This window comes from Helianthus annuus, chromosome 12 (genome assembly GCF_002127325.2).
Source record: "Helianthus annuus cultivar XRQ/B chromosome 12, HanXRQr2.0-SUNRISE, whole genome shotgun sequence".
Classification (NCBI taxonomy): Eukaryota; Viridiplantae; Streptophyta; class Magnoliopsida; order Asterales; family Asteraceae; genus Helianthus; species Helianthus annuus.
In genome coordinates, this window is record NC_035444.2 from 56879859 (window position 1) to 56890728 (window position 10870).

At 36.3% G+C, this 10870-nt stretch overlaps 1 protein-coding gene across 1 annotated transcript; it reads right to left on the reverse strand.

Annotated features, from left to right (window-relative positions):
- Positions 1-4039: 4039 nt before the first annotated feature.
- LOC110895010 (peroxisomal and mitochondrial division factor 1) lies at positions 4040-7508 on the reverse strand. Its single transcript, XM_022142267.2, has 14 exons — positions 7378-7508; positions 7254-7298; positions 7091-7189; positions 6810-6920; positions 6438-6612; positions 6301-6357; positions 6093-6229; positions 5945-6004; positions 5798-5875; positions 5637-5710; positions 4707-4783; positions 4532-4605; positions 4357-4443; positions 4040-4245 (listed from the first exon to the last, which is right to left on the reverse strand). The coding sequence occupies exons 1-14, from the start codon at positions 7447-7449 to the stop codon at positions 4177-4179; spliced, it is 1215 nt and encodes a 404-aa protein (XP_021997959.1). The 5' UTR covers positions 7450-7508; the 3' UTR covers positions 4040-4176.
- Between the last annotated feature and the right edge of the window lie 3362 nt (positions 7509-10870).

Below are 10870 nucleotides of genomic sequence, written 5' to 3' on the forward strand. Positions count from 1 at the left end.
TCACTTTACCCAAACTCTTTGGTCCCTAGTAGCTCATTGGTGTAAAATTCCTATGTTTTTTGCCTTCCATTTAAAGGACATTTTGGAACTGCATGCTGAGTTAATGGGGTCTGTGAAAAAGAAAAAGATCCTCCAGGCCGTTGTTCATGTCACAATCTGGAGCATATGGAACCTTAGAAACAACATTATCTTCAATGGGGTGTATCCGTCAATTACTAAAGCTTTGGAGGAGATAAAATCCATGAGCTTTGTATGGGTAAAAAACCGTTCTAAAGATCGAAACATCACCTGGGAAGCTTGGAGAAGGTTCGATGATTTTGGTTGAGTTTCTGTTTGGTTGAGTTTTTTCAGTTCCTTTATGTTGTAATTGAGTAATGAGTAATGTCTGGTGGTTTTTTTTTTTTTTTTGTTTCTTGGGTGCCCAGTTAGGCTTGTGTGTATATGTGGTATAGCCTCTGGCTATTTTTTTTTTTTATATAAATAAAGAGTTATGTTGGCCGTTCAAAAAAAATCCCTATATAATCTCCTCTTAAAAAATGTGTTATAGAAAGTTGATGTGCAGAGTTCGTCCGAAAGGAGAGCTTTATGTGAGAGAGGAAGGAGAAAAATCTCATTACGGATGCATTAAAGATAGGTAATCACATGACTAGTGAGATCTAGGGGTGCAAACGAGCCGAGCGGCTCGCGAGCTACTCGAGATCGGCTCGAGAAAAAGCTCGAAACGAGCCGAGCCTTATTGACAGGGGCGGATCTAGGCTGGGTTCAACGGGTTCACATGAACCCACTTGATTTTAAATTGTTAATAGAAATGCTTTTAAATAATAAGGGATGAACCCATAAATAAAATTTGGGGATTAACCTGTTAGTATGATTGATGACTAGTGCAATGGGTAAGTTGTCCCCTTACAGAGCTGACATACCAAGCTCGATTCTTGTTAGGAGCTTTTTTTATTGTTTTTTTAAATTATCCTTACACCCATCTGAATTTTACATAAGGGGACAACTTTTACATAATTTAGACCTCTCTTTTTTTTTTTTTTTTGGATTTTTGCTTTTCTAATTAGTTCTGTATCTTATGAACTTAATGGCAAATGGATTGTTAGTAGTGTAAGCTTTGTTCTTTCAAGTTGCCACATAATTCTTATTCAGTTATCTTAACCCAAAGATCATGTACAATTAAACACACATAGTGGTACAAACAGAGAAAACTGTTGTTTTATTCAATAATATTGTATCTATTCTTGATGATGGTTAAACTCATTCATGATTAAGAAAAATTCAAAAAAGCTCAGAACTTGATTCTCCTAAACATGCTTCAGGATAACCCCACGATTTAAGAACTACCACTCAGTTGCACCGACCCGGAATTTTTACGTTCGGCTATATGAAACTTACCCGACCCGAACCGTCGAACCGACCCGAATTTTTTATGTCCGGTTATATGAAATTAGAGCATCTAAAAACAATGAACCCACTGGAAAAAAATCCTGGATCCGCCACTGCTTATTGAGCCCGAGCTTGAGCCTCAAAACAAAGCTCGTTTGTTTATCGAGCCGACCTCGAGCCTCACATGTGAAGCTCGTTTGGCTCGTCGAGCCTTATTGAGTCTTAGTGTAAACGAGCCGAGTCAAGCTTATTTAAACTTGTTTACAAGCCGACCTCGAACCTAAAAATAAACTTATTTAGTAAACGAGCACGAGCCCGAGCTTTACTTATCGAGCTCGCAAGCCTAAAAAGTCTATTATTTATATATTTTTTTTAATATACTAATTAATAGATAATAAACGAGCCGAGCCCGAGCCGAGCTCGAGATTGATAAAATACAAACGAGCCGAGCTCGAGCTTTAATCGAGCTCGAGCCTGGCTGAGCTCGGGCCCGGCTCGACTCGTTTGCACCCCTAGTCAGATCCTTGTTGATCTGATCAAACTTTCTATAACACATTTTTGTTATGAAATTTTAATTCACTATGTTACCTTTAAACTTAAGATAACAAACATTGTGTTCAACCAAAATCATTATGAATCATGATGGGATATATGTTCGAGATGGGAAACGTCTGAATTGATATGTTATTAATCTTAGTGATATAGTAGTATGATCCTTTCTCCCTTACAAAAGTGGTGTTGGTGTAGATCTTTGCAAATATAAGGTTAGGTAACATAGATATAAACAATTACTCTTAAAAAATAATTAGGTAGCGTTTGGTATGTAGGAATGAGAGGTGGAATGAAATGAATCATTGAGAGGGAATGAAGAAAAGAGTGTTTGGTTGGTCAATGAAATGGAATCACCCATTCCAAAATGCATTGTTTTCAACTAACAATCTAACGGATATCCAACAGCACAATTTCTATATATACAAGTATGTGTGCATGATTTATTTTAAATGTGTTTTTTATAAGGATAAAATTAATAATTTACTTAAGGTCATCCACCAACTGTTACACTCCTGTGTGGTCTGATGTGGCCGTGTGGCCACACGATGAAGAGTGAAGAATGGTGACAAGTGACGAGTATTTTCATAGTTGAAGAATGATGCGACACTAAGTTAGCACTAAGTAATAAGTGAAATGCATGCACATGAGTCTTAAGGGAAGGCAGACATCACATCCCCCCTCCTCCACATCTGAGTCTTTACAGGACACATTCTCTCTCCTCTCTTTTTAACAAAACCAGCTTAATACTGCTCAAAACAACAATTTTCTCACCATCTCTCTCTTCCCCATGTCCTTCCCGTCATCTCTTTCCCTTCATATTGACTTAAGGATTGCCGCAAGCGTCAACGTTGGAGATGGTATTGTTTGGATGCTTTTTATATATAATGCTGAATTTTTGTAGTTTTGCATCTGTGTATATATATGTTTAGCTTAAACTATGAAATAGAAACTTTAATTTATAATATATAAACGTCACATATTTATTAAAACAATACATAATAAGTTCTCTGTATAATTATAACAAATTTTTATTGAAATAACAAGTGGAAAGCTAACTTCATAACATCAAAAGTGTTTGGAGAAATAGGAGTAATAGAAGGTGTTTGGTTTGAAGGAAAACCTGTAAAATAGAGAGAAGAGTTAACTTCCATTTTGCTCCCTGAGATTTGGTCAATTTAACGGTTTTGCCCCAATGGTATTTTGGTAATTTTATAGATAAAAGAAAGGACATGTAAGTCTTTTCACTTAAATAAACCTATAACTTGTTTATTTACATGTATATAAGTAATTCTTTTCCGATCCCCCATCTTTCCAACCACTCTTTCTACCGGCCACCACCATCCACCACCACCTGCAACTACCACCTGCCGACCACGACTACCGCGACTTTTAACTAAACGTTTAAATTAAGTCAGAGCCAGGGAGTAAACTACCGAAAATCCCCTACTTTTAATTGAACGTTTTGACTGAGTTAGAGCCAGGGAGCAAACCGGCGACAAACTTGAATGATCACGGAGGAAAATGGCTACTTTTTAACTATTGGAGCAAAACCATTAAAATGACCAAACCACAAGGAGCAAAACGAAAGTTAACTCTAGAGGGAATTATTGCTCTGCACCTTCCGCTTCGCCAATCGATAAGTTACTCATATGGTCTGTGAGTGAACTGTGAATCAGTGCTTTTTCACTCATACACTCTATAGATATGATACTTGTCTCTCTAAATTTAAATATCTGTTATAAATTATAAAAAAATAATAATAATATTTGAGGATTCTTATCTTTCAGCATTTGCGATTCCTTCCAGCGCAGTTAAAACCTCTAGGAAGATCCAAATCTCTCCAACGCAAATAATAATATAAGGGTTCTGGTAAATGTGTTTAGTTTATTTATGAACTAAGAATAAGAATTCTAATGACTTCAAATAAGAAAAGAAATTAAAATATTAAACAGTGAAGATAATAATGGTTTAGTGTTCATAATAATTCATACAGATTCAGTTTGGATCAAAACCTATTCAGGCATAATAGGCGAATCGAAAAGGCAACATCATTAGAGCTATTTGTACTATTTTTCTATGATGCACAACAAGTCTGGCAAGATATATTATAAGCTATGCATTTAAAATATCCAGAAAACCAAGAGCCCAGACAACAAATGTCTTTAAGTAAACATCATATACCATTCACATTACTAACCACTTGAAGATAAATTGTTACCTTTTATAAAAATGACACTATCAAGATGTTCCTGTCCGTGTAGTTGAGCATTCCGAATCTAGCTGTTGTATACAAGTGTTGCACTTATCCTATGCACCAACAAATTAAACTTGCAATTTCACATAGATATTAAAGTAACAAATGATGATAATAATAATAATAATAATAATATGAATAAGAATGTGTTACTCTTTTCATACCTTATTTTCAGCGCCAGGCACATTTGAAGCATTTGCTGCTGTAGGCTGAGACTCCGAGTGAACCGAACTTGAAGGGGAAAAAGTCGACTGCCCATATTACGAAGATAGAATTAAGTCTACTTTTAAATCACGGATCCATAAATAGTTTTCAGTTATTAGAAGTTGTTCAGCTTGCCTCTGACACACAAGAGTGGACATTGTTCTCCCTCAACGGAATGGCAATATGAGCATGCTCCTTACATGGTGAATCTGCATTTAGCAAGAAAAAAAAATCACAGATTTTGCACCTTCCTTGATATGAAAAGAATTTAAAGAAAGTACAGCAAATACCGAACAGAAAAGAAACGTGCCTGCAATTTCTGCAACAGGTGCTCTAGGAGCCCCGTGATGAGAATTTGCTTCACAATTTTTGATATCATGATTGATCCTGATTTTTCCAATGGCCCGTTAACATGAGAGAAAAAAATCAACCACTAGATAAAGTCATAAAACCAAGTGCGGTTGCTGGACCCCACGAATTTTAGGAATTTCAGAAGGTCATTTTAACAAATGATGACACAACAGGGCTGCAAACAAACTGAACGATGTTCATTTGTTAAGGAATATATGTGTTCACGAACTGTTTATGAACACTTACCGAACGAGATTTTATGTTCACGTTCGTTTGTTAAGGAAAGGAACAAATTTGTGTTTGTTTGTTAATTTAGGCAAAGAACGCAAACAAACGTTCATGAACACAAATGGAAACAAACGAACATAAACAAGCGTTCATGAACATAATATATAATAAACTTATTGATGCTGTTATAAAATATATTTTATTTGTTGGAGTTTTGAAGTAATTAAATAAAATATACAAACTGAAAACACCAATGAAGTTTCGAACACAAACGAACACGTTACCGAACGTTCACGAACATAAATGAAAACGAACGCAACCGCTGTTCATGTTCGTTCATTTAACTAAACGAACGAAATTTCTTGTTGGTGTTCGTTCATTTATTAAAGGAACGAACACAAACAAACTTCCCGCCAAAGGGTTCACGAGCTGTTCGCTGAACGTTCAGTTCGTTTGCAGCCTGACACAAGACCATAATGTTCTGCCTTGTCATGTATCTGACCATGATGTGCACATTATACAAGATTAACTGCTTACATGACAGTTCATTTATAAGCATGTTCGTTTCTTTTTTGTTTCAACTTTCATGATACGGTGATAGCATGAGAAATCATCATGTTTATGTCCTAATGTTTGTTGATAGTTTTGTCCTACGCGCTACCTGTCATCTTCCCCGTCTTTTTCTGTTGCGTCGTTTTCTTCGTTTGCCAAGATTAACGAGTAAGCAACTCTATCCTGCATCAAGGTAAGGCATCATCTGTTATCGATAAGTTGTGGTAGATTGCTATGAAGTACGTTATTAAGTAGTAACAGATCTCTGACCTCTTCATCCATATGTGTCATAGTTTCTTGAACAACTTTAAAAGAAACTTCCAGCATCCCTAGTTCCGAACGCAAGGCCTGATAATTTTAAGAAAAAAACTATTGTGTGAAACAGAGACTAAACAGTAAACAGGCTTTAGTGCATACCTTGTTCTCTAAAATTAAGGTCTCAATGATCCCTTCTTTCATTAGCATAGCTTCCTGAAGGTAAGGTTGGTTAAGCCAAATTGACATTGCTGATTAAGTTTTTGTAAAATATAAAACAAAACATCTAGATATAAGATGATATGGATATCTCCTCTATTTTTGACCGACGTTGATTGGTTATTTTTGCAGTCTCCAGCTGTGTCTGGAGCTCTGCAATCACCCTATCTTTTCTGTACAACTCATTCTCGTTACTTTTCAGTTTAGCTTCAAGGTCATTGTTTTTTTCTGCACAAAACAGACTGTCAATATTCGGTATCTTAAACATGGCAGTAATGAAAATGAAACAACTGTGTTACCAATGAGTAAGCCCTCCAATTCGCACACTTTATCCATTTGTATCTTTAAACGAGCCACTGAGAATAGAAAGAGAGTTTATCAGTGACGCAAAATAGGTGATATAAGCGATTAACCCTTCAAGTGAAACAGGACATGCCTACTTCCTCTTTCTCATCGACAGCATGCTGTGCGTTATCCACTACTTGCTTGACTAAGGACGCCTCCTTGCGTACCGATTCCAATGATAAAAGATGAGCGTTTATTTTCTCGGAAAGCGTGGCAATCTTTCTATCTCTGGATTCAATGGATCTTTTCATTTCACAAGTAGATTCCTGCGAGAAAATCACATTTAGATTATATATAAGCTTCTCGTCTCATGTCGTTTTAACAAGAATCCTCACTTGTTTTCGACACCGACCATTTGAATCGCGTAATAACAACTTGCAGATACAAAACAAACCGCATAATAACAACTTGCAGATAAGACTTTCACTTAGAAAAACATGTTTATCGTATGTATATTTGGGACCTGGTAAGCATTGAGGAAAGCTTCCTTAGCTTGTAATATGCAGTTTATAGTTTCCTTAAGTTCTTTATGCTTGCTTTGAAGTAGATAATTTTCATCTTCAAGGAACTGCACCTGTCCAACACAAACCCTAAATTCAAAACAACTCCTCCAAGTGTGTATCCAATATATATTTATTTATTTAGGCATCATTAGTTATTCGATAAAGCATACGATAGGAAAATTTGTGTATTTTTTTTTTTTTTTTTGGAAGATGATAAAGAAATAGTTACATTATATTATACCTTGCGTTGGAGTTGTTGGGTGAGTTGAACAGATGAAGCTAACTCTGCTGCCAACTCCGTTATCTTTCTACATGATTCTTCTTCACTTTGCTTCCATTTCTGAGCTCAATTTGAACAGCTTAGTTATACGAAGAATTTGTGCTAAAAGTTGATTTATAAGAACCTGGAATTGACTGTGAAGTTGATCGGAAGAAACAGCTTCTTTTTCCTGAAGAGAATGATGGCGGTTGATTGTAATGATGAAGAATCAATTTAAGAGGATGGAGATTAGAAAGAATATTACTTACTCTGAGTTCACGAACTTCCGTGATTAGGGTTTGGAGCTTCAGCTTGAATTCTGAGACTTTGCTCTCCTTCATTTTGCCGCTAACAATTTCCACTGCAACTCTGTTTTTATTGTTCCGTTTCAAATTCACTTAGGGGGTGTTTGGCCTAGCTTTTTTTATTTAAGCTTATAGCTTTTGGGGATGGTTCAAATGAAAACCACTTTTATTGTGAAAACTCGAAAACTAACTAAAAAAACCTAAAAAACATACAAAAAAATTTTTTTTTTTTTTTTTGCAATTTTTTTTAGAAAAATCGCTACTTTTTATATATGGAAAAAAATTTCAAAAAAAAAAATTTTTGGTTGTACTGCACATGTGCACTAATACGGAAAGCCTAAACCACTTAACCCACCCCCACCGACACCCCCCAAAAACCTAAACCCCCCAACCCCCCCTCCCAAAAAAAAAAAACCTAAATTCACCCTCCCACCAAAAGCCTAACCCCCCCCCACACAAAAAAAAAAACCTAAACCCCCCACCCCCCACCCTCCCGAAAACCTAAAACTAAACCCTAAACATAAACCCGAAAAAAACCTAACCCCCCCCACCCCCACCCCCAACCTAAACCCCCCCCCCCCCACACCCAAAAACCTAATCCTAATCCTAAACCTCCAAAAAACTAACCCTAAAAGCTAAACTAGACTCAAAAAGCTAATTTTAAGCATGTAATGCACATTGTAGTACATGTTATATTGCACATGTGCACTACTATAATAATAGTATTGAAAACAAGACGACACCATAAATCTTTTTTTATATCATAAAAAATATGCTCGAATATACTTGAATGAAAGATAAGAAAATTTGTGATCTTATGGTGCCATTTTTGTTTTAAAATGATAACGTATGGAGAAATGGGAAATGTTTGAAAGGTTATATATTTTTTGTTCCAATTTTACCCCTCCTTCATTAAAGTCTTCCCCCCCCCCCCTCCTTTTTAGTGGGTTTTAGTTAGTTTTCTAGTTTTCACAATAACTAGTGGTTTTCATTTGAACCTTCCCCTATAGCTTTTTTAGCTTATTTTTATAAAATAAGCATTAATGGGTGTTTGGTTTAACTTTTTAATCTTATGCTTATTAGCTTATATAAGCTAATTTTAAGAAGCTTATGGGAACATGGTTTTTTAGCTTATTTGAATAAGCTTATTTGAAGAAGATGATTTTTTACTCATTACACACAATGATATTATACTCCTTCCCATAATACAAAATAACTTAACAAACAACTAAAGATTAATTACTAATATACAAAATAACTTAACAAACAACTAAAGATTAATTACTAATTATCAACTTGTAGAATATAAGCTAATCCAAACACTTAAAAATAGCTTATCAAATGAAAGAAAATAAGTATAAGCTACTTTAAAATATAAGCATAAGCCAAAAAAATAAAAGCTAGGCCAAACACCCCCTTAATTACACGTGTACTCCTTGTGTACCTGATTACTTTTTCTTGGAATCGCGAATTTGGCTTGAGCATTCCCTTACACTATGTTCCCGAGTCTCATTTAAGAGGAAGAGGGGAAGGAAAATTTTCTCTCCTAATCTCTCCAATTTGGGAGGATGAATATATGGTCATATTTAGTCATATTTTCTTCCCTTTTCCCTACTTTACCCTCCCCTCCCCCTGCTAAATGAGACTCGGGAACAGAGTGTTAGAAAATCATACTCTCGACTGTCACCACAAAAGCTGAACACTCTTTGACGTAGCACACAATGACAGGTTCTATCCAACGTTGCCTAATCCACAAAAATGAAACAAGTGGGATTGAACTTGGGCCTTTATCGGATAACACAAGCCCCCTACCACTAGGCCACAAGTGATAAACTTTGATACGTGTTAACTCGTACACTCATATCCATTTATGCCTTCGACATTTTCTATTTTAACTATCAATTATATTTCCATGTTTCATATTTTAAAAAAACAAAATCTATTTTGTGGTATTGTAATGCCTTTATATAAGAACAAAGGAGACATTCAATGTTGTGGTAGTTATAGAGGGATTAAGTTGTTAAATCACACTATGAAATTATGGGAAAGGGTGATTGAGACTAGACTTATAAGAGAAACCCAGGTTACGGTAAACCAATTTGGTTTCATGCCAGGGTGGTCAACTACAAATGAGTTCAGTCGAACAACGTAACGAGTCTAAGGGCGCTTGAAAGGAATGGACACATTCTAAGGAGATTGATGGAAAAATATAGAGAGAAAAATCGAGATCTACATATGGTGTTCATTGATTTAGAAAAGTCGTATGACAGTGTGCCACTTAGATTGATATGGGAAAGTTTAGATGATAGAGGGGTACCTAGTGAGTATGTAGACTTAACTAAAGATATGTATGTTAAGACTAAAACTAGTGTTCGTGCACCGGTATGGGATACAGATTTCTTTTCTGTGGAAGTAGGACTCCACCAAGGGTCAGCGTTGAGCCCTTTTCTATGTGTGATTGTCCTAGATGAGTTGTCAAAGTCGATTCAGGAGTCCGTTCCGTGGTGCTTGCTTTTTGTAGACAATATTGTGCTAATAAAAGAAGTAAACAGAGCTTGAAAGTGAGGTTGGAATAATGGTGTGTAGCCTTAGAATGCAAAGGTTTGAGGATAAGTCGCTCAAAGACTGAGTACCTTTACTGTGATTTTAGCGGAGCAGACGATGAACATGACACTCAGATTACCATTGAGGGTCAGGTGGTTCCACAGGCAACTAAGTTCAAGTATTTAGGATCGTTTGTTCAGAGTAATGGAGAGATAGACAGCGACGTAGCTCACCGTATCCAGGTTAGATGGTGTAGGTGGAGAGCAGCCACACGGGTATTGTGCGACAAGAGGTTCCCTGATAAATTAAAAGGGAAATTTTATAGGGTTGTAATTAGACCCTCTATGGTATACGGAACAGACTGTTGGGTCATCAAGAAGATAGATGTGCAAGCATACTAGGTTGGACAATATAAGAAATGAGGATTTTAGGGAAAAACTATGAGTCGGTAGTATTTCAAACAAGATAAGGGAGGGCCGGAGGGGAGATTGAGATGGTTTTGGCATGTCAGGAGGAGGCAGACGACAGACCCGATTAGAATAGTTGAAACACTCACTGTAGATGGAAGGAGGAGTATAGTGATGTATTGCAAAATACATACTTTTATCGTGTATAGTTTGTACGTTTTATCGTTATTTTTAGCTTAGTTTAGTTTGGAATTGCGTGCTATTGATCTACATTGCGTTTTCCAGGTCGTGATACATAAAATGTGGAAATTGGAGCAAAACCGAGCTAAAGTGTCAAATGTCAAGTTCCAGATCCAATATACAAAAGTGTTAGAATAATTTGGAAGATTTTGGAAGTTGGAGCTGAGTTTAGGAGTCAACATTCTGTGAAAAATACCCACTCGAGTAGCGCTAGGGTAACAAGAGGATCAGTCGCGCTACGCGACTGAGAAGGAGTTGACTTTTGC